Genomic DNA, 25,267 nt, shown 5'->3' with positions numbered 1-25,267 from the left:
TATCTATCTGCAAATCCAACACCTATACCTACTCTTGTGATATGTATGGCTTCTGGGAATTTCTGCCATGAAACACACTCCATCACCTGGACTCCTATGCTGCATCCACACAGAAAACAGAGAAGGATTCTGCTGGTTGGGTCTGCTTCATTCAGTAGTGTGAGCCATGCCCTAGTTAGAATGATGATGCAGCACCTAAGATCATCAATCTGGCTCTCCAAGGATACCCTAACCCTTTCCTGAGAGGTATTCCTACTGTTATTGTTGCTGTTATGGTGTGTATTAAAAAAATGAGATGAGTAGGCAGGCCAGCTAACCTCTAATAAGACTGCCTCTACTAGCATCGGATCAACTCTGATCAACTATTTAATAGGACCATTACTATATCTATAACCTGCATGTTTCTGAAATATACAATGTATGTATATAATAATAAACTATAACAGTAGAATATGACCTTTAGTTAGACGTGAAAGCATCAGAAGATCAGGAGGTTCCAATGAGACAACATACTAAATGAGGGTAAAGTTTGATGTTTAGTACAGCCTTGACAACTCTGTAAAGCAGGGCCTAACAACCATGTTCTGTGTGTGTGTGTGTGTGTGTTTTAACTTACAGGGAGTATGTCTGTGCGATTATCCTTCCACACCTCCAGCAAGGCCACGACCATTTCATGGAGTTCATCTCGAGACAGGATCCCGTCTCGGTCCACATCGAACACTTTGAAGCAAACTAGCAGCGGAAGAGATAAAGCAGTGAAAATACTAACACATAGGACAATACTAATGTAAAATGAAGTTCATTTTAAGCCTAGGACAGACTCTACAACACAATTACAACAATTTACTTTACTGTGAAACAACATGCTGTTTAGTCAATTAGCTGAAAGTACAATATGTCGCCATGTTTCTGTGCTAATGTAATTTCCAATCTCCAATGAAAACCCTGATGACAATAATGACTGTGCACTAATGACTCTACAGAACACTTTCCACTTTAAGACTTGCATTTAAATACCAGATAACAGCTACACAGAACAAAAGACTCCACTTCTTAAGATGAAAAAGGCTCGGTGTGAGTATGTGAAGCCTCTGGAATTCATTTCTCGGTAATAGTTTCCGACAACGGGGCGACTTACATTTCTGCCTTTCGGCGACAGGCCCCCTGCAGCATGCAGAGAGCCCACAAGAGATCTCTTTAAAGTCAATGTGATTGTCCCGATTCTCATCGAAGGCATGAAACAAGCCTGGAAAAACAAGATGAGTGAGACAGATAAGATTCACTGAAAAAGGATGTATTCACTGGTTAAAGATGTGAATTAAAAAGGGACCACATTGAACTTATTTGTAAGCAATTAATCTGATAAATATCTTCTAACCTTCATTCAGTGAGGAGTGGATGGGAGGAGAGACCAGCGGTGTGAAAGTTTCCAAGTCAAAGCGGCCGGTCCTGGACTGAGCTTTCAGCAGCCAGTAGCGCTTCTCCAAGTCTATAATGTCAGACTCCTCCACTGCAGGACAGGAAGCAGAGGAAAAACAGTCAGAAATACAATCAAACTACTGGATTTATTCATAAAGCTGATTTAAATCAAGTTGTTTTCTATCTAAAGTTCCAGTTACTTTGAAAACAGAGGAACTAATGTCAGGAACTATGGTTGAAAGTTAAATCCCTGTGGTGCCGTCTGGTCTGTGTTTCCACCCCATCAGAGGAACCAGGTAGATCATGAGTATAAGACCAATGAGGAATTAACAAATGACAGTTCTAAATGAAACACAGCATTGACACGTAAGGAAAAACACAGATTTATCCCGTTGTTCTTTGTATTTACAGCTACATTAGTCATAAATCATGTGCTGAGTGTTTGATGCTTATTTATTTGTGCTTTAGAACATAAAAATGTTTCTTGCGTCTTCAAACATAAACATGAAACTACAACACATCAAACTCTTAATGTAGAGTTTGATAATAGATAATAGATTCTGACAATAAAGTATTATCTATCTATCTATCTATCTATCTATCTATCTATCTATCCATCTATCTGTCTATCTATCTATCTATCTATCTATCTATCCCACAGGTGCATTATATCCCCCCATCTCTCTCTCTCTCATGCTATCTATCTCTTTTTTCTCTGGCTCTTTTACTTTTAATGTTAACAAATGAAAAGAAATATCCTCCCCTTGTTCTAAACTGGTAAATTGATATGAGAGTACTTGAGGTAGTAAAAGCTGAAGCAGTCATGCTATGTGTGTTTGACCAATGAGTGACAGTTATCCCTGTAAATCCTGCCCCCAAAGTTCCCCTACTTTTGGAAAGTATTACTCCCCCCAGCAGAGAAGATTGGGGGGGGGGGGGGGGGGGGGGGGGGGGTAAAACAATCTCCCTGGAACTTTATTTAAATGAGTTTAAATTGTGATTGAACGTCTACTGACATTCTCTGCTCTTCATACCATTAAAGTTCTTTCTAAACTACAGATCAGAGGTCAGCATCTCTGCCCCTTTAATCACTTTATTCTAAATGTTGTATTCATTAAGAGACTAAGTGGATAAGGCAGATGTGATTATTTCTTAGTTATTAAAGCAGCAGTCAAGTGTATCACCCTGTAATGACTGATTATTTTGTCTGACCAAAACGTTCAATTTTTGGTGGATGGAGTGTGACCTCACGTAATGCCTAGCATAGCAGAACACTGCCTACCTACTGTCTAATCAGCCAGGACAGTGAACACATCTGGCTTTTAATGGAATACTTGTTTCTGCTTGTTTCACAGGAGGAGACTTCCAGGATGTCACTGTACATTACTGACAGCTCAGAGGTGGTGAAGCCTGTCAGTCACTCTGGATTCCCTGACACAGACTGGTGGGAGTGGTCCAAGAAGCGATCACACTGCTGCCTGATTCAAAATGAGTCTCACAGCACCGGAGCATGAAAACAGAAATGGGCAATTTGTTTCTTAGCTAACAGTAAGACTAGACTTTAATGGGTTTTTTACTCATTAAAAACAGCCAGTGATGCCAGTTCTTCTTTAAGTCAGCAGGCTGAGCTCGAGCTAAAGACAAACAAATAGCCTTGTGGATATTTGGAAAGGATAAACCGTCTCTTCTCCTACCTATACACTCCTTTCTTAAGCAAAAATACCAAATAATCTCTGGTTCTGTGATCTAAAATGTGACGATCTGCTGTCATATGATGGTTGGACAACACAAGCAGTTTTCAGACCTTGCACCACTATCCATTCATAAGCTTAATGAAACATCTAGGCTGCAGTCAGGGTTGTGGTTAAATAAACATCTGTAAACCAGGGGTGGGAATTAACAGCAGCCACCGGCCAAATGCTCAACCTACCAGCCACAGAGGCCAACGTGATATAAAGTTACCAGCTGATGGTGAGTCTCTTCAGCAGTTCATATCATTTATGTATAGTGTGTGTGTGGCTGTGATATCACCACATGAAACATCACCAAGGCTGTGTGTGTGTAATTTTAACCAGCAAAAAAACTAAACAAAAAAGTAAATGAAATGGATATATGTGACTGATCGGAGCTGGTCACGACCAATCAGCTGAAAATTGGCTGTTTTTGATTGATCGGTGCATCTGTACAAACAACAGCTTCATTCATCATAAATTGGTAGCTATCAAAGAACATAAAGCCTCTAAATGGCAAAATGAGGTGATCTGTATCATACAAACAGCTAAAATCCATGTGTGTGTGTGTTATACAACAACAACAAACATTACACAACAGTTAGTTACATAGTTACATATAAAAGTGTGATTAAATGTTGGTTTGTTAAAAAAAAAAAGAAAGAAAAAAAAGAGTGGCTGATAAAATCTAAAATCCACCAGCTACTTTGGCTGGTGGAAGAAAAACTTCATTTCCACCACTGCTGTGAACGTTTTATTGCACTGTCTGCAGTAGAGGAAGCAGAGGCAGGTACTGTGATTACTGTATACTGTGTCATCAAAATAGCCATGTTGTTAGATTTTTAAGCATAAATTAACACATCATGTAGGAGAGAAACCTGGGAACACATGTTTTTATATAAATGTGCCAGACAAAAGTTTTAGACATGGAGAGCAGTGAAAACATCAAACATCATTACTGCTGCTTGCTTGCATCCTAAGTGATTAAATTTAAAAAAAAGTGAAAGGAAGCCTGAATCAGTCGATCAATTACTCAACAAACTTCTAAATTAACTACAGTAACAACTATCTTAATTTATCTATCAAGGTAAAATGCCAGACATCAGCTGATTCCAGCCTCTTAAATCTTACTATTGTTGCTTTTCTTTGTTTTACATCTCTGTCAATTAAATATACACAATTCAAACACAATTTGAAGACATTCATTTGACCGATAGAAAATTATAATTGGTAGTTTTTGCTTTTTTCAAACACTTGATTGATTAAATGGATCAGTAAGGAAATTCATAATTTGTAGCCCTAGTGCAAACACCACAAATTAAATGGTGAACTCAGCATTAGGTCATCTGTTTATAGTGCTGCTGATAAATACTTGTAAAAGGGTTATGCAATGGCCACTGGTTGGAATACTATTCGACTCAACTTATAACAAAGTGATACGAATCAGACCAATATAGCACATGAAAGCTGCCGGGGTCAGTGAACCAGCCTCCCTCTTTCAACAAGCTAATCCACAAGCTTAAGGTAATAGGATTCAGCAGCTAGCCAGCTAGCCTCTGATGGAGCCAATGCATATGACAGGTGTCAAAACACATAGACAGACAAATCAAATGACAGTCAATTCCTGGTAGAAAAATAAAGCAGCTTCCCACTCTGGCTGTTACTGCAACCTTCCTGAAAGCCCTGTTTTTAGCAGCTACAGGTCACAGTTTCCAGTCACAGAGTGGATGATGCTCGTTGTGGCCAGGCTGCTGGTGAAGAAGCACAGAGGTGAATTGATTGAGAGGGGTGCTCCTCACTCCCTGTAGTCCAAAGGTGAACATCAGGACTTTTAACCTTGGAAGATTGGGAAGTACTCGATTGCCTTTTTTACTGCTGCTGTTCAACTCTGCTTCCTGATTCAAATGTTTGAAGCTAAACAGACTAAAAGCTAGCGCTGAGTACACAATCAATGATTCAGAACCTGAAGGGGACTATATGGAGATAGCATGGAGGAAATAACACAAGACTGATGAATTATTGAGGATTGTGGACGAAGGCAGGGAGCGAGCACGAGGGACTCAAGAGTATCTTTCTTCGTTGGACATTGGAAATTCAACAAAAACTAGACCAGAACCCTTTCTTAGCCACAGATACTGCTCCTCAAGCCAAGAAGCAGATGTATATAAGCTGGGAGGGAACAATAGCTGCATCTTCTTTGAATGATCAGTCCTGCTGGACAAGAAGGAAAATAAATACTTGTTTTCGTCATGTCGATCATTCCTCATGACAGCTGTGCTACCGCCTGACTGTTAATCTATAAAACTCATTACCCTGACTATGGATCGTCTCCTAGCACACCTCCAATCCATCACAGGCTCGCTCCAGGCTTTTATAAGGAGGTTTTACATCGCTGTCTTCTTTTGGTGGATTTTTACATCTTTTTCTAATTACAGCAGAAAAATTTGCTTGGAGTTTGGCGGTCCACTCGGACACACGCTCAAGGATGTTATCTATGTCGACATGGGTTAGTTGTAAATGAGCCTCAGGAGTTGAGATACAGAAGACAAGCAGAACATCAGAGTCTGTGGGGTTCTATAGACACAGGGCTGTAAGTAAGCACTGATGATATGGCTTTCTTGCCGATCACAATACGCCTCGTGTAGGGTTGAGTACCGTTGACACAGTACCGGTGCCAATAATAAATGGTATGTTCCGAAATGTTAAACGTTGTCCAAACAAAAGCGGTCATACAAATATTTGCCTAATAAGATATAAGCTAAAATTCTGTCGAGGCATTTGACGCTTGCTTTCAGTACTTTACATTTGTCTTCAAATCACATTCCACCAATACCAAGAAGAGTTTGAGGCTTCTACTACAAAAGCAGATTAAAAAGATTCGACGGAAAGCAAACAAGACCTCAAACAATAGTCACAAGGTACCTTCTTGTCCGGCCTGATACCTACCTAGAGGTGCGACTCTGTCCGACTGGCAGCAGAGATACCATACCATTATCCAGAGAGCATCCTTAGAGAGGTGCTGCCACAGCCGGCATGTACCATAGTAAACTCCACACAATAAACGTTCACAGAAACTACATCACCCCGTCCCGAAGCCTGTTACTCCCAAAGGTTCCTTCTCACATAATATTGTGACAGTGGCACAGGCTAGCAAGTTAGCAGCTGTGTTAAGCTCTGCCATGAGTCAAGCTTTACGTTCTTGTTCTGGAAAGAGTCATGTCACTCTCTCTCTCTCTCTCTCTCTCTCCAACACACAAACACACACATAAACACACATAAATACACACTTTGTGTAGAGATACACAAAGTTAAGAGGATAAGCTTGGAGCAAGCAGATTAAAGTGATCAACCAGGTTCTTTAGACAAGACACGTTCTGTCCAAGCCTCTGTTCTTAATAGGCTAATTAAGGCCTGGTTAAATTTACTTTGCTCTGTAACTTTAAACAACTATCACTGTATGGTTTTCAATTTTACATGTAATGATTCTTACAATATGTTTTATCCTTCAGAAAAAATGTGGGTTCATTTGCAAGGCAGATGTCTGATCATCTGACTATTTATAGCAGGGGTGTCAAACATTTGGCTTGCTTTTCTCCACCCTGGCCAGAATACAATTCTCTGAAAAAACTATGAATTCATGTTGTGGGTCATATCTAAACCATTCATATATTGAATATTGTGCAAAATGTTGTCAATCAGCAGCTTCTGTACAAAATAATGTGAAAAATAACTGAGACATAATATTGCAATAATTTTCCTTAAGACATCTCAGGCTGTTTATGGTTTTAATCAAATTGGGCTATATGTGGCCCTTGAGCTAAAATGACTTTGATAGCCCTGCTTTATAGAAATAATGGACACAACTAAATGTATGGTGTTGTAAGTGATTAATGATCTTTTTAAGACAATATGATGCCACTGAAAATTATTGAAAAAAAGTGCTTATTTTTAGTTAAAAAGTATCATTATGAAAAACAGCAGTAATGTAGCATTTTCTCATTACTAATACACAATGCAACAATATGAGCTAAATGACTTTAAAACAACTGATGCTGTATTATCTCTAATAGTTTCCCCACTAGAAGAATTATATGGTTAACAGCTATTTCTGTTATAAATCAGACTGTTGTGTATACTGACACCAAATCCAGTATTTCCACTACCCAAGAATATTAACAGACACAAGCAAAGTTTTTGTGTGAAATCTAAACACTGGGTGATCTCATGTCTTTATTGTTAAGATTAAGCAAGAATGACACAACCTACTTAGTTATATCAGCTGCTTAAAGTCAACCTTGGCAGCTGACACTGTAAGTACGTGTAATAAATATCACAGCTATCAAGCATTTACCAGTGCATTAAATAGTGCAGTGTACATGATGCAGGGCTGAGGAGGATGGATAGGAAGTGGATATAGAATGCAGCAACATTAAGAGGAAGAGAAACCTGGCTGAGCTAGAGAGAGACGGAGTAATAAAAAAAGGGGAAAAAAGGAAAATTGAGTGAAAGGAGGAGAGTGAATGAATCAGTGTGATAAGTTAAGCCTGTCAGTCATTTCCCAGGACGCTCGCTGCCATTGATTGGGGGGGGGTATAAAAAATGCAATGACTAACATCCAAGCTTTAACGACAGTTGTTGTGAGCCATTTGTGGCATTTCCTGAGACATCTGCACTCTACAATGGATGCAGACTGTGTGGAGAGAGGGAGGGAGGGAGGGATGGAGATGCAGCGGGGGAGCCATCGTCTTCACATCACAGAAAAGTGGCAGTATAAGGAACACACATGAACTACAGGATGTGTACAAATCCCTGAAAGCCAAATATATGACTTCTTAAATACTGGTGCTGGATTCAGGACCAAAATGTTATAAGGAGGGAAATAAGCCCTGACTAGATGCTCCATCATTACAAGACTGGTTAAAATGATTTATGAAATCTGCACAATGGAAAGATTAACATTTTCTATATAAATGCAAAGGGAAAAATTTAGGGGAATGTGGTCAAAATAAGTTATCATCTCACAGAGACCTGACCTGCTTTAATAGAAATTGCCATCTCCAATGGACTGTGCTGGATGTTGGTATAGGGAGTGGACTGTGTGACATTATTTGTTCAAATATTCATAGTTAGCTATTTAAAGTAAAATGAAAGGGAGAGCAATAGAAGGAAGCTTTATTTAGATCAGGCTTAATGCAAATATTGGAGTTATTTCTATATTATTATGTATTTATGTAAATGATGAATGATTTACATACTCAAATGTCTTGTAAACCTGGAATGAATGACCTCTCTAATAAAGGTTATTAGAAAAGGTTAAAAAAACAAAGTAACCCCTCCACCCTTTTTTTACACATAATATTATATATTATATAGGACCTATATTTTATAGATCATATTACTCAAAGTCATTTTCTCCTCCAAGCTTACATGTTGCCATAATAATTTCAGTATACTGTATAATTTCTAGACCATTAATTCTATCAGTACAACAGCAAATACTGTACTTCTTCTCACTCACTTATCAATTGCAGTAAAATCTACTTTTTGTGTGCTTTTTTTAAACATTGCTTGTTGTGTGTTTGGTGTAACTAACATTACCTGGCCAGGTCATCAATATAACTAACTAACAGAGGACATTTGCTTTGGATGTAAAAATACATTGATTTAGCCTGTTTAAAGGAACTTACAGTGTGTGACGCCAGCCAGGGTCTGGTAGAAGGTGGGTGTGTCGCTGTCATCCGTGAGCGTGACACACACTCCTCCGGACAGGAGCCATCTGGACAAAGTGAAAGCCTCTTTGTTCTGCAGGAGCCAGTTCCTGAAACGCTCATAGTTCACCTTGTCAACCTGCCGCAAAACACGCCAACAAAGACAGCATTAGTTTACTGGTCAGCATAAAAGTTCACGTGTATCCGTCATCATGAGTCTGAACCTGTTTGTAACTCTGTGTGTCCTTGTTTACATTTTCTTTTGGCTAGAATAGGCTTTTTGTATTGATTATAGGAGTGCTGCTGTGAAGTCTCATCAATGAATGGATTAGTTGACTGACAGGAAATTGATTTTTGTTTAACAAGCAAAAATGGGACAAAAAAAAAATCTGGTTCCAGCTTCTTGCAAATGTGAGGATTTGGCTGTTGTCATAGATGGGATCATTTTGGACACCTATAAGGGGGAACCATTTCATTTAAATAACCCAGTATGACAAATCGAAGTATACAGCAGTATAGAGCCTTTAAGAAATACTGATGTATTCTCTGTAGCAGTCTTATTTACTTCCACCTCTGGTTATATGCATTTCAAAGTCGACTGCTCGTCAAAATGAATGACAAGTGTTGGGGCAGAAACTTAAGAATATAAGTTAGGACGAAGTGTACGCTACACTGTGCTGCATCTCTAGGTGAAAGCTGGATACAGCTGATAGAAAGACTGTCAATCAAATGCCATTCCACAGAGGGCTGGGTGATCAAATCATCTCGATATGGGATTGCAATAAAATGTGGATGGATGATGACTTTGGACATTTTGTTACTTTATGGATAGATCTAACAGAAAAAGTCTGCAGGTTTTAGTTAGCGTGTAAAAGTACATGTCTACCTCCTACTGCTGCACACAAGGCTACGCTAATGCTATCATTAGCAGGGTTACAGCTATCTGGAGTGCCTGTCACGTCTGAAGTAAGATTAGCTGAAACAAACTGCTTTAACTCACTGACACGTTTCTCTAGTGGACACATGACACTGTGACTACACAACAGTTATCACATGTCATTTCAGCTAATGATATGTGAATCATTTGAATGTAAAGTTACAGGGCGAGCTAACCTGTATTGCTTGTTACAGCAGATAAAGCCTGTTTGAGAAGTTAAATGCTAAACTCTTATCAGGATCAAAATTGTGATCATATTTTCCGCTGCATCGCTCAGCCCTAATCCCTCATTTGAAAATGTCAAAGCTGTGACTCACAGTGGATCAATAATCACAAAAATACACCACTGACACTAAACTGAGAATGGATTAACACGCAGAGGGCTTGAATAGAAAAATCATTAAATGTTAACCTTCTCTGGTGATTTGTGAATCTTTCTGCTGTGTCGGACACTGCTGTATGTTTAAATCACTGATCCAGAGACAGCCAGTGATTAACAGCTGACAGACTATCTACATCTACTGCCTCTAGCAACATGTGAGCAAACAGAACTCACAAGGTACTGTGTGTATCTCTTTGATTCACTGCTGATGCTAAAGATAATAAATTATGATTAATAAAGCTCATTGTGGGTGATGTAAAACACTCCATGACTCCAATGGATCATGAAAAACCAGTTTAGCCGTTTCACCCCACTTATTAGTAGTCTGCCCAAACACATCACATGGCTTCACACATTTATAAAAAGGGAATTATGTTTCAGCAGTCTAAAACATCAGTTGTATATTACTGCCTTCTTTCAAGAGAGGAACATGCCATTACAGCTTAATAATAAGCTAATACAGAGGTAATATCTTGAAAAACAGCTAATACTGGTAATTACAACAGGAAACAACAACATTACTGTTGAAAGCTTGCTCCTTATAGGTTTCTCTCATACACTATCAGGCATGGGTTGGTGCTAATAACGCTGCCTACATTAGCACCAGCTGTTCGTTTCACTTGCAAATGGTATTTAAGACTAGATGTACTCCGGTGGTAACTCAAGTCACATGGACAGTAACTACAAAAAACCTGATCAATATATCGGTCAGCTGATATATCGGTATCGGCCAATATGCACCTTTTTAAAAATCTTATATAGGTAGCATTTGATGTATATTTAACATGTGTTTTTTTTGGCTCTGTTTTATTATTTTAGTTTACTGTTTCTGTGCAATGATGTCATTTTATTACATTACATTTAGCATTTAATAACCACATTTAAGGGGGTTCTCTCAAAAAAGGTATGTTTATGTATTTATATGTATATTTCAGATTATCTCCAGAACAGAGCATGCATTAACGATAATTGGTGTTAACAGGTTATTATCACATTAACTTTAACAGCTCTACCGAATACGAGAATTAACTGACCAGTGTAAATTCATGTTATCTAATAGTGTGGGAGAATGCCGGGGTGGATTTTTATTTGATTGTGTGTTTTCCGCTCTTGTTTGCAGTGGGCTGAGACTAGAAAAGCTGAAAAGAGCTTTTGTATTATAATCACCAGCACAATAACTGGCTTTATTGCCAAACTTTGTATCATCTCTGTGGAGTTGGCTGCGTGTGGGCAACTAGTAACAATAGCCGTTTTATGAGCATGTGACAAACCTCGCTAATGATGTGGAAACAAACCCCGATGATGTGGCTGATATTGTTATTACTGAGTGTAGAAATGAGTAAATAGAGCCATCTGACTGGTGTGCTGGTGGTAAATGTTCACATGTGGTGACAGACAGGTTGTGGTGTTTTCTGACCTCACTGAAGCACTTCCTGAGGGAGGCAGGGACTTCTCCATCCAGGACCTGCAGAACTGCTTCTATATCTTCCCTGGCTGCATATCCGCCCAGATCGCTGGCAAACAGGCTGAAGAGGTCTGTGAGGGGACACACACACACACACACACATACATACATACAGACACAGTGTCAGAAGTGAATCAGCTTTATCACAGGAAGCTAGCAGTGAGAACGAGCGACAATGTCAATCCAGTCCACAACACATCAACTACAACTGAGAGGAAGAAAGAGGAAGAGACAAAGTGAGAGTAAGAGAGAAACGAGAAAACTAAAAGAGACCAAGAAAGAAAAACAAAAACACTTTAAATATATCATCATGGTCGTTAAGCCCTGAAATAACAACTAAGGATGGAACATTTGGTCACTATCTATCTGCTGTCATGTTATTTTAAACTCCAGTGAAGTGCTGACACTTTATAAAAATTGCCTTCTGACTTACTGACTTTCAAATCACAAAAAAAAGCAACTTGAATCATTTGAACTTGAATATACAGATATGGAAGTGTTATATAACAGCAGAGCAGCCTAAAGCTCACATTTACAAGCTTGTTATGTATCAGTGACCTCTAACAGACAGAACATTAGAGAATGAGAGCTGTTGTTGAATGAAACACTTCTCACAGTCACATATCAATGGTTCAATCCAACAACACATCTGTTAAATGATTGGCTGTCTGCATGTCACTTGTAGCTGATGGGCTGTTTGTGAGCCAGGGAAGGAGCACGCTTGGGTTTGGTTTATAATCAACATTTTGCATAGGCGTTATGTGCTTTCATGGGCGGTTTGCATTTAAGTGAAACTAGGGAACATTCTGTTGATAACCATTGCTACTAATGTCTTTTGTTGAACACATGAGTTTGACCTCTTTAGGACTCTCAAGTGTTAAGACAATCTGAGAAGGGAACTTAACCTTTTTTAGCTTTCAAGACTTTCAGGCATATGTCTCTGATCTATAGTAAAGAATTGAGAATGAGTGACCAGTAGAGTGTGTGTGATATCGTCTGTGCTGACTTTATCGAGCATGTCCCTCACTTTGAAAAAAAAAAATCAAACGCAAACTGCCTTGAGCATCCATACATTTACCCCCACTCGCCTGTAATGCACATTCAGCATGCATGGCTGAACTAAGTTAAAATGAGTCAACCTGTATCTCTGCTGGCTATTAACTATTTATTCATTATATTAAAATGCTATATCTGGATAGGTTATTGGGATTTGAAATTTTGGTCATAGAGCTCAGCCCCAGTGAGCAGCTGGAAAAAGGAGCATGAAATTACCTTGACAACAGTTGCTACGTGTAAACTTCAAGCATTTCAACTGACATACGGACAAACAGAGCTGTACTTGTATAAAGATCAATTGGGACTTTTGAATAGGATGTGTGTGGTTTCCAATCTGTGCCACAGCTGTATCAGTATAAACCAAATGCTTTCATCTGTTTCTGTATACAAACCAGTTCTTGTATGATTTCTGCAGATTCTAAGATTCTTACTGGGTGGAGCTTATTTGTACAAAAGCAGTTAACAGTCTCAATGTGAATTTTCTGTTAACTCCTCAGAGATTACTTACACTTGGCCTTTTCCTCATCGCGTCCTCGGGTCAGAAGCACCAGACCCACGATCAGATTGTTAAAGTGCAGCCCTTTGGACGAGCCTCCGAATGATGTGTAGATCACCTATGAACACACAGAGCACACAGAGCACAGTGTAAATACATGATCAACAAGTTAGCACTATTCCATTTATTTACTGTAGAATTAACAACAGGGAAATTTTACTTCAGTGATGACTGCTGTTACATCAATGTAATTGTATCTCCCTGCTTGTATTCAATATCATTAACAGCTATCATATCGACTACAATGCAATAAAACACACACACACACACACACACAAAAACAGCCTTTACGCACAAGTTTAAATCACACAAAGTGCATTATGAAGTAATGTGCTGACTACGTCCCATTTCCCAAATATAATTTACACCATGACAGTGGAGCAGTGGGCACACACACCAGCACATGAGTTATAACACAGAGCAGCACATTACAAGATTATATACACGTTCGAAAATGATGTTTTGGTTTGATTGTGATGCCTTTTATGTGTTTATTTCTTCTCCCCGGCCAACACACACACACGCGCACACACGCACACACACACACACACACACACACACACACACACACACACACATATTGTGTAGGCGTTTCTCATTTGCAACCTAGTTGAGACTGAGGATGGAAATTTTCTTTAAAGAGGAGAGAGAGAGCTAGAAAAAGAGCCTGAAAGAGAGTGGGATACCAAAAATAACAGCAAATGAAACATACTGTCATTTGCAGCTGAAAAGCAAAAGAAGGAACAAAACAAATAAAAAAGGGCATATTTGAATGTTCTAGCACAGTTAGCAAGGTGCTGATAAGACCTGACAACATGTGTACTCTGACTCATCTGGAGCAGTTCTGTTTGTGAAGGAGTGTGTAAGATAAAGTCAGTATCCTTTAAAGAATATGATGATGATGCCAGACTTTTGAACAGTGTCCTTCTTTCAAATGTTTGTCAAAAGGTTTTTAATTAGAAGCGCCTCCGTAGCTGAGTGGTTACAGCGTATGCCATATACCAGCAACGGCTCTGGTTTGAATCCAGCAAGGGACCTTTGTTGCAAAAAAACCTGTTATTTAATTATTCCTTGATGACACATTTAGGGAGAAGGTGGAAATAATTCAGTTCCTTATGGTAAAAATTTAGATTAAGACTAATGTAGTTATTTTTCATACTGGCCTTTAAATTAAAAATGAAACATGATAGTGGAGGCTGCTTTCAGGGTACACAAAAAAATATTTATTATCAGTACAAAAATATTTAAATCAACATTTTTAAAAATCCAACCCTTTTTATTGAGTTAGAGTTGTGCTAGAGGACGCTGTTGTACTTGTAGCTGTACAATGAAGCGAGGAGGGTTGATTCTGCAGTCAGTCAGTTAATCAAGTGTGTGTGTTGATGTCAGTGGGTCACATTCAGCAGAAGCAGGGGAGCTTCACTTGTGGTTTGAAAAATAAAAAAGGAAGCCAACATGTGTCACACTTTGCTAACTAAATCTGCCTCCTCCAAACTTCCCCCAATGCTGCATCCTTGTTACTATAATCTGTATTGAGTTATTAAAACGGCTACTACTCTTCCTCATTTATACATGATAATATGGTGATAGATAGGAAGCAAAGTATCAGCAATATACCTGTGATTTGGTTATGAATGAAAATACCTGACATGTTTTAAAAGGATAAGTTCAGCAAGATTTCCATTCATTTTTCTATCTTCAGAGATACTGTAAATGACTCATATTAAAGCTGCAGTTTCTTGATGATTCATTCAAACAGTCTCACCTGCTCAACACTGCCGTCATTTAATTCATGCCACTGTTGTCATTTCTATTTTTTTTTTTCATTTAAAAACTGGAATATACAGTAACAAAAAGGTGAGTGAGTATGCAAAATAGACAGACAGTTAAAAAGAAGCAGAGATTAAAGGGGAATTCCACCAATCTTGCAGGTTAAGGTCAGTTTGCTCATCATGGAAAGTACTGCTCAGTCTGTGAAAACATTTGTCAAATCTTCTCAGGTGTGACAAAATAACCCTGATGACATCACCGAGATGATGTAAGTATTGATACGTTTATAACGGAGCCAGCATTACAAACTGGAATTGTAGCATACGAAAGAAATATGGACATTTATGAGGCAGTAAGGGTCTAATGCAAAGATGCTACTGGTTGCATTATGGGAAATGTAGTAATCCAGTGCTTTTTGGAGCTTGATCCATAGCAGAGACTAAAAGTATGGACTTCTCTGCATTGCCACTTCAGTTGTGAGTTAAGTTGGGTTATGTATGCTTAAAAAATAACTTATTTAAGGATGATTCATTGATTATCAAAGTAGCTGCAGCCTAATTTTCTGCTGATTGACAAATGCAGACAAAGCTAAATTGCAATAGTGTCCATTTAACTTAACGTTCTAGTCCAGTAAAACATGGATCCACACTCCAACTGCAGTGTAAAACATTTAAGAAATGAAATGTTATTATTACAAAAAACAAAACTAACTGCAAACTGTTGTATCTGGATCAGGCTTCTGTGTTCCTCCATCATACTCTAATATTTAACCTGCATTATGCATTATTAATGTTTCTTAAAATTGATTATTGTATCCAGTAGAGATTCTGGGTAAACCCCTCAGGCAGTAAATGAAACCATGTATTGTTTCCACTCCCACGCCCTCCGCTTTGAGGACATTTACGGTCACAGCTAACAGACTGTAACTAAATTATGTAGTTATTTCAATAAGCTATTTTTATCTTTTATATTTCCTTGTTCAGAATCTACACATGCTGCCCTCACACTAGAAAAAAGGTCAAGATAACTAAAAATGGATCTTTCTGCTTTTTCTATATATCTGTCCTGTTATGAAGTGTTTGGATGATGGTACGTGTTCAGTTAGGTTGAGATGTGGTAATTGTGAAGGTCATAGCATCATTGTCATCATTTCCATTCAGTGAGCTCTTGAGTCCTGTATGGAAGCAGGCTTTTTTGAGGACCCTCTTGTAGGGGGGGGGGGGGTTGAATCCGAGGTTTGAGCTATGACAAGACAAGCTTGATGGGATTTCTCAATGGCACCTACATAAAGTGGCTATTAGACCTAACTGTAACACAATACAGTGCAGTTAGGAGAGGCTGAGGCTCTCAAACGTACCGACTGGCCTCCAAGTTCTATCCATGAGCATTACCTTGTAATATTTAACATTATACTCTTATATTGTCAATCACACAGTTAACTATTTTTTTTCTTTTTAAAACAAGGATTTTAAAAATGGTTTGATGCAGCAGAAGCAGAGATATCTTCCTTTTTTCATTCCACACACGTTCCTCTACCTTGTCAAAACCTGGTGCCTACCTTACCCACAATAAAACTGGGCTGCCATCAGTTCAGTCAAAGATTTGGCTGTTTTATGCCAGAAGTGTCCAAACTATTCCATAAAGGTTCATGAGGCTGAAGGTTTTCATTCCAACCAAGCAGGATCACACCAGGCTTGATTCATTTAATCAGCTGATCTCAGTCTTCAGACAGCTGATCGGTCAGATTGTGCGGTCTTGATTGGTTGGAACAAAAACCTGTAGGCACACGGCCCTTAATGGAATAGTTTGGACATGCCTGTTTTATGCTAAGATCAGTCCCAACTGAAGCCCTATACAGTAGTACTCCCCAACACATGGAAACAGGATTTGATATGTAAAATCAGCAGAGTTCCTGTTTGTGGACGCTGTTCCTGTTAGCAAACATATTTCCTCTTCTCTATATTACCTCATGTTGTGGTAATGTCAGGCAGATTGCACTTCTAGATGCCTTAACTCAACTGAAAAACCTACCCATAAAAATTCATCTTTGCATATTAAGACACTGCTAATTAGTCTTCGGCTAATTACTATGCTCTCGCACTGTGTGAAGAGGCCACTTAATGATTTGCCGGTGCACACAGGAGCCACACAATCCCTCCCACACACAGCAACATTCTTCCCTCTGAATGGGACGATGTGTCACTGAAATCTATACAGTCTGTAATATAATGTGATGTGACTAAACTAAGAAATTATGTATGTGGTAAGTGTGGGTGATGAAAACAGCTGACGTAAATCAGGTGATGAGATATTCTTCATCATGTTATTTAAGTTTCTTTATTCATGCGTATATTTTCCATTATGGAAACTATATGACCAAAACACGTCTAACTGAACAAACAGAAATTGATTATCACTTCATCCTTCGAAGGCTGTGTTGCCCTTTGAGATGTATAAAGAAAAAAATGTAAATTCCAGCTGTTTTGGATCATTTGAAACACCTCTAATGGTATCACAGCCCAAATCTGAGCTGTCTCCTGTTTGAAACTGATTCTATTTTTATCAAACACATGAAAGCATTCAGCATCCTCCCTGAACGGCCACTGATGAGCACCGCACCATCATCTGCATACAGTCGCCTGCCCGAATAATGAAAAGAAGAATGCTGTTAATTCAAATCTAACATATCTTGCATTGAAAGTGCTTGCTGAGATTACAGCAGGCTGAAAAAGAGCACGTCTGTTTGTCGACTGGGTGATTAGGCTCGGCCTTTCTTTGAACTGTCAGAATGTGTGTGGCGGCCGCGCTTCTGTTTGAAGAGACCGGCAGTAACCTTACATCTGGACCAGCTGTCACCGCAGTAACGGCTGCCATGGTGACAAAAAGGACAGGAGAAAAGGGGAGGGGGATGCTGAGAGAAAGCAGAGGGAGAAGACACATGCTGTAGTGTTTAATGACGACTTGTAAGCACTGTGTTTAGAAGGAGTCTGGCAGCAGATCGGGGGCGGACAGGATGACTAACACTGTGCTCTATCTGTGCATGAGGAGCATAGATATGAGTTATCAATGTTTCCTCTGCTACTGAACTACACACTGAAATATAACACAAACGTACAGCACAGAAACTATATGACACAGCAAGCTCATCTAGTTAGTACATTGATGATTATGAGATAAGACATGTCAGGATCTGTCAGATTCAGCTGAGCAGCTGAGCAGGTGACAGTGATTGATCAACTACACTGTCTGTTGTAGAGATGCCTCTTAGCATCCATCATCATTTTGGATCTAGGGTGAGTGTTCAATAGCATTTTAGCAAATTCAAATCCAGTTGAACCACTTATCAAATCAGAATGCTATTGAATGTATTATTAAAGCTTCTGAGCTTTATCTTGCAACCCCTGCAAGTAACTAAAGGCTGAAATAACTGCAACTCAAAAGTGTCTAATCGGTTTTGGTTGGCTGTGAGGAAAAGACGTGACAGTTTTTTAAAACGGTAGCACAATTAATACTCACAGCCTGAAAATGAGACGAGCAGCATTAATATATGAAGTGTTTGTTATATGTACATGACATTCAGGAAACACTTACAAACACTGAAGGTCCTGATACAAAACTATTGAGCTTAATTCTTAACTCTTACATACTGTTCATATTCTACATATTCATATTCCTCGCAGTAAGAATCCTCTCATAAAAAGTGTCTAACACATTTTAAACCCCAGATCTGTTTAGAAAGCATCAATAGTCGATCTGACTGATCAATACATGTGTGATTAAACCTTGATTCATGTTTCAGAGGGCAGAGAGAGTGGATTTTTTAGGTTTTACAACACTCATTTTTGGAGAAAAACATCTGCTATCACACAATATCATGTCTCATTTTACCTAAGACATGAGTAATGAGTAACCAACTTTTAGGCTTCAAATACTGTATAAGTGATAAAGGTGAAACTAGGGTTCCTGGCACCTCCCAAATAGCTAAGTATGGTATTTGAACCAATATTACCATGTTAACTGCAATTGTGGCAAAATGGTCTTAAGATGACAATAATATTGTTTATTGCGATTATCTCTGCAACAATATATCGTCCAACAAAAGTAGTGATCATGACAGATCACTGGGTCTGAGGATGACCTCCCTGTGTGCTTGATAAGTGACAGAAGAAGACAAAAACTAAACTTTACTCCATACTTATTGTTGACCGCTTTAGAAAGACTGTGGAGCTGTTGCTATGAGAGCGATTGGCTACACTTACAGTCTAATGTCCTGCTCCATCCTGCTGATTCAACAGGAAATATGCAACATCAAGGGATAATGTATGTGTACTCTAGTGGTATGCAGAGCTGCTCTGCAGATAAGTAATGGCTCTGGATGGATTATGGAGAGGTATTCTTAATTATTTCCAGGTTATTAAGGTACCTGTGCTGGATGTCTACTGTCTACTGTGGATGTATGGTGTCTAATAACAAGAGGAGGACACAGGGGGGCTTAAAAAAAAGAAAAAAAAAAGTCTGTCCAGTTATCACCCTGGCACAAGCTGTAATGCTATCCAGGCTGATATTGATCCCAAGCCCCACAACACACTCAACCACAAACAAACCCACACGTCTTCTCCAATTTGTCTGAAGTTATAAAGGTTTCTAGTGCTGCTGGTACTTGAACTTTATCAGATATATCCCCAAAGATTCCACTATCACTTCATACTAACTGTTTAAGTGTGTGACCTCTCTGTGACTTACCTCGGCAACTTTAGGGGGAACTCCATCTCCCAGTACTTCCCTGTAGAAGCACTGCTGGGTCATGTAACAGGAGACGCCGCTGGTTCTCTTGAAGGCATCTTTCAGCCGCTTCAGTTCCACATCGGTGACTAGAAGAGACACAGAGGGACAGAGGGGATGACATGAGAGGTTGTTCAACAGCTACGGCTTCTGTTTGGCTGTCAGGGATACATTTTTAACAGTAAACTCGCCCCCCTGCTAGTGTCAAAAATAGAAGAAACACTGCATATCCTCCTAACTAACTATATTTAAACACTCTATATAATGTGACGGAAACCTGGACACTGTTTTTGGAAAGATACACCAACGCTGAGTTTTCAAATGTCACTTTTTGATGATTTAAGCACCACAATCTGGAGACTCACCACCTCCACTATACTGTGGAGATGAGCAATGTCAGCAGCAGATACTCTATGTTAAATCACCAGCAGAGAAACGCTAAATTAACCACACCATTACACACACAGCTAGGGTAAAGTAAGAAATGTTGGAAATATTGAACTGTGACTGTTTTTTTTGTTTTTTTAACAGCTGTTCTTCCAGATGCAAACAAACATCTGCCTCTGAGCTACAGCACATTAGAGGTGAACCACAAGACCAAGACCCTGTGCTGTGCTGAGCAATTACAGGATCATCAACACCTGAACAGTACAGTGGTGACAGGCCAACAGCTGACTAATGAGAGGAGCAGATTTGCTTTACAGCTGCCATGACTACACAACATGTCATCAGGGGTTCAATCTGCAAACTACAACAGTGTATTAATTCCAGTATATACCAGTAGATTTACTATTTAAAATACTTACACATACAAGGTGTGTCTTATATTTTCTTATGATGATTGTCTGTTAGTTTTTATGTGTATTACCCACAGGGGACACACAATTTGGTTGTAATGCTGTGTAATGAAAATAAGGCATTGAATTGAATAATATTTCACTATTCTAATTACTTTCATCACACACTACTGTTATCACAATTTAATTCATCAAAAATAAAATAAAATTTAAATAATTAGGTTAAATAAATGAATAACAATAAAGCTATTCTTCATTTATTACCATTTTTGAAATACTCATTGTTTTCCTTTACTTAAAAAAATGACTTAATTCTTTCTTTATGAAAAATGTATGACAATTCAATATTCTCATTTTTAGTTTTTTTTTTTACAGTAATACTAATGCTCTACATAAAATATGCAATATTGAATGATAATCTGGGGCCAATCAACCATCAATAGCAAGCCACTGACTATTCATATTAAATAGTTCTACAGTATATATCATGTAAGACTCTACAGAGTAATAGTGAGGAGAGGCACAGATATAAAAGGTATGAATATGACTACATGTTAGTATTCAGCTGGTAGTTAATCAGATGATGAATGAGCTACTGATGGTGACCCATTAACACCAGCTGATGTCAATCAGCTGATGTGAGCTCAGCTTCAGTCCACATTACTGTGACTTTGTTTCTACCAGTCTGTTGAATGAACAGCTGAGCCGCCTGACAAAAGACACAGTATATAACAAGTTAATTACAGCCAGTTTGATGTGTTTGTGTGTAAAAGTTCAGCTCAAGTCACTTTAATAACATAAGCATTTTAAAAGTATGATGTTAATTAGTGTTTTCTACATTGTTAGTAATGTAAAAAGTGTGAGTAATCAAATTTTGTGGTTCCACTCAACTCTCCCAGCTTTTCAGCCTCTTTTACGTCATTGTTTTGGTTGTGTGGTTCATAAATTGTGCTCTCATCAACGCTGTTTCCAGCAGCAAGTGCAGCAGCAGCAGCAGCCAGATGTTTTCATGTTTGATAAAGTAACACTACATGCCCATAACCACAGAATGAACACAGTCACTGACTAGCAAGAGAAGAAAGTGATATGAAACTGATCTGATTCTGGGTAAATTAAAGCATCTAAAAATGTTGAACTTCTCCTTTAATTCCTCAAAACTGTTTAAATTGTAATTCTGTGGAACCTCTGTGTTGTGGGAATGGGAATAAATCCAGTGTTTCTGCACTTCTCTATTCCTGACAACAGCAGGACAACGAGCTGACCTTCACCTGCGGAAATATATATATAACTACACACACACACACACACACACACACACACACACACACACACACACACACACACACACACACACACACACACAGAGAGACTGACACAGTCTAGCCCATGGTCTCCCTGTGTGATGACTTAGTGTTACTACAGAGCTGTGAATGTTAACAACATCAGGAACACAGCTCTTCATATAACACATGCTCTATTGTCCTCTGCTGCACTCTGGTCAAAGCTTCCACACAAAAAGCAATGTCAGTGTGTGTGTGTGTGTGTGTCTGTGTGCGTGTGTGATACTAGGACAGGGGAGTTCCAATAGCAACAATTACCTTGCTTGCTCGGCTGCTGCAGTGAAACACATACAGCTCTATTGTCACTACATCCACATCACACAGTGACGGAGCTTTCCAGAAGCAGCTGTACACTGAAAGCACTGTACTGCAGGTTCCTGCACCATCACCACACTGGACCAGTAGGGATGTGCAGAGACAAACCATTAGAAACCCAACAAATCAATAGATCCACCAGTCTACCATTGATCAGAAAATAATTATTTTATTCATTCGTCAATTAAATAGGCCGATCAAAGATTTGCTGCTTCCAATGAAGGATGATCTCATTCTTCCATACATACTGTTTCAGGGTTCAATTTGACCCATTTTTACCCTTTTTTTTGAGAGCTGTAAAAACACCCTATACACTTTTCCTAATGTGACCCACAGTATACAAAAATTGAAATGAAATGCATCATTTTGTGCAGTGGATACACATTTTTGTATATGCAAATGTATACATTTGACCTGTGTTTATTAAAAAAAACTTTTAAAATGGCCTTCCTATACTATAAAATGTTCTCCTGGATCATAAAATACTGATTGCAATTAAAATAGAATACATTGTTCACTCTCTGACAGCTTCCTTAAGGATGAATCAAACATTTATTAATGACTGATGGGGAATTTATGAGTCAGTGTGTATAGGTTAAGGGGTTTCACATCAAAATAAAATGCATGAATTTAGGATTTTGGACTGAAGTTTTGAAACAAAACTATTTTAAAGCATTCAATTGAGCTCAGGCAACATTTGTGATGAGTCATAATTTGCATGTTATAGCTTAAATGATGGATGTACTGCCATTAGTCATTCATTGTTGTTTCAATAGAAAGGAAGACTGTAAAGAGGTGGAGATGAGGAGCAGTAAAGTAAACAGAGGATAATAAGGATAATGCGGTGAAGTTTCATTTACATGATTCCTCTTGCATCACGAATGTTAGCGCTACCACACTCCTGTGGTTTTATGATGGCTGCTGGGAGTTGGAGTTTATTACCATCATCGCCACTTTAGCTCTTTCTCTAATTTCAGCCAAGCAGCCACATCCCTCCATCAACACTCAGACCGCATTACTGGGAAGGAAACAGTATTTCAGTCTGCTCCAGTCTGACCTGCAATTGACTGTGACACTTCCTGTCAATGCTTCACTACTCAGACACAACAACAACAACACAATCATATCAAAGGTTAGTCGCATCTAGTACTGTGCACTTCCTGTTATATAGTAAAGTGCACTTAAATTAACTGTTGGAAAAAAAGGAAGGAAGGAAGAATCAGTCAGTGTGAGGCGATCAATCAAATCCTCAATGGCAACTAACTGATTATTGATTAATGTTGACATAAGAGGTGGCTTTTATTTTGAAATGTGTTTCCATCATCAGATCAGCTGTGTATATGGTTTAACACTATGTTGACAACAGCCAGTAGAGGGCAGTACACTCCATATGGCTTCATGTTTACACTCAAAGCTTTCCCAGCTGGTAGACACACACACATTCATGCACACACACATTCATGCACACACACAAGATTTGTAATACAATAACGCAATCTACTTCTTTTAGTATAAATGCACATAACAGTTATCCTGCAAGAATCTTCGTTATCAACATTTCGTTGCATGTCTGCAGCTCATAGTTTTCTTATATAGACTTCAATAAAGTGAGCTATAAAAAGATATTATAGTAGCTTTCATATCAACATCATAATTCATATTTAATTCTTTTATTGTGAATTCTTCAAGTTTGACTTTGATTGGATGTTGAACCACCCATATAAAATGTACTTTAATCATTATTTTATTAATCTGCTTTAGACATTTGTTTTTTAGTTGATGTTTTACCACTAATAGTCTCAATTGTGCTCAATCCTACACGCACACGCACGCACACACACACACACACACACACACACACACACACACACACACAAATCCACATTTTTTAAGTATATCATGGGCCTGCTGACCTTTTTTCTCCCCACAGTAACCATTAACCACTGATGAAAGCTCCACTTCGCGAGCCGTTTCTAGTCATAGTTTCAGTGTGACTGCTGATAGTCAAAGCAAACACGCCCTCAAACAACCTCAGCTGCTTGAATCTTTCAGATTTCTGCTGCTCTCCTGCTCCCTTCATCCTCACCGTCTTTATAGCCAAGCTGTACATACAAAGCCATCTGAAGAAGCAAATGATGCAAATACATTACGAGAAACTGCCTACGACAGCAATGAGAGGAGGCCAGTTTGACAGGGGGGGGGGGGGGGGGGGGGGGTTGATGAGGAACGTTGGGGGGGGGGGGGGTCTTCAGGGGATTGAAGCGAATGAGCTGTGAAAATAAGATGTGCTCTTAACTGCTGGAGGCTGCATGTTTGTAAGTGCATTAACAACTTGAATTAGATGCAATTACACACCAATGAGAGAAATGAAGAGAGGACAACATAGTGGAAAGCTTAATACATATAATATAGGAAACTCCTGCTTGGGATCAACACTGTTCTTCTTAAACATATTACTGTCATTTAGTGTTTAGATGATGGTGGTGTCAAACACAATACTCTCAAAATCTCCCATAGGTGTTCAGTTAGTTTGAAATGCTGTGACTATGAAAGCTCCAGCATCTGATTCACATCTTGACACTCATCAAACCACTCAGTGAGCCCTCATGCACTATGTATGGAGGCAGTTTAATCCTGGAAGAGACCACTCCCATCAGGATAGAAATATCTCATCATAAGATAAAAGTAATCACTACGTGGTATTGATTTGCAGTGACTCTTTACTCTAAGTGGATCCAACCAAGTCAGAAGAATGCTCCCCAAAGCATAACAGAGACACCCCCTCACTGTAGGGGTCAAACATTCAAACCTCTCCTTTCATTTGCCCCCCGCCCCCCCTCTAAATTTTGACTGAATTAAAACAGTTGGATGAATGGATGATTTTGAGAAGACTGTCCAGTGACTGTGGTGAATGGTGAATTCCTCAATATGGAACTGCACTGCAAAACAAATATATCTCTTAAGTCATATCACATCAAGCGTCATGTGATTTGCACAATCTCCTCTGTGG

General features: G+C 38.9%; 1 protein-coding gene across 3 annotated transcripts in view; it reads right to left on the bottom strand.

Annotated features, from left to right (window-relative positions):
• usp32 (ubiquitin specific peptidase 32) overlaps nt 1-25,267 on the bottom strand; it is a 60,980-nt gene that overhangs the window by 22,414 nt on the left and 13,299 nt on the right. For all 3 annotated transcript variants that reach the window (XM_053321152.1, XM_053321153.1, XM_053321154.1), the window contains exons 2-8: nt 19,767-19,894; nt 13,206-13,311; nt 11,594-11,712; nt 8,837-8,996; nt 1,379-1,510; nt 1,139-1,246; nt 617-732 (exon numbers count right to left, since the gene is read on the bottom strand). In XM_053321152.1, the coding sequence (XP_053177127.1) occupies nt 617-732; nt 1,139-1,246; nt 1,379-1,510; nt 8,837-8,996; nt 11,594-11,712; nt 13,206-13,311; nt 19,767-19,894 (869 nt within the window). The remainder of the gene's footprint in view (nt 1-616; nt 733-1,138; nt 1,247-1,378; nt 1,511-8,836; nt 8,997-11,593; nt 11,713-13,205; nt 13,312-19,766; nt 19,895-25,267) is intronic.

The sequence above is a fragment of the Scomber japonicus genome, chromosome 6, assembly GCF_027409825.1.
Source record: "Scomber japonicus isolate fScoJap1 chromosome 6, fScoJap1.pri, whole genome shotgun sequence".
Taxonomy (NCBI): Eukaryota; Metazoa; Chordata; class Actinopteri; order Scombriformes; family Scombridae; genus Scomber; species Scomber japonicus.
This window is presented reverse-complemented; position numbering and strand designations above follow the sequence as displayed.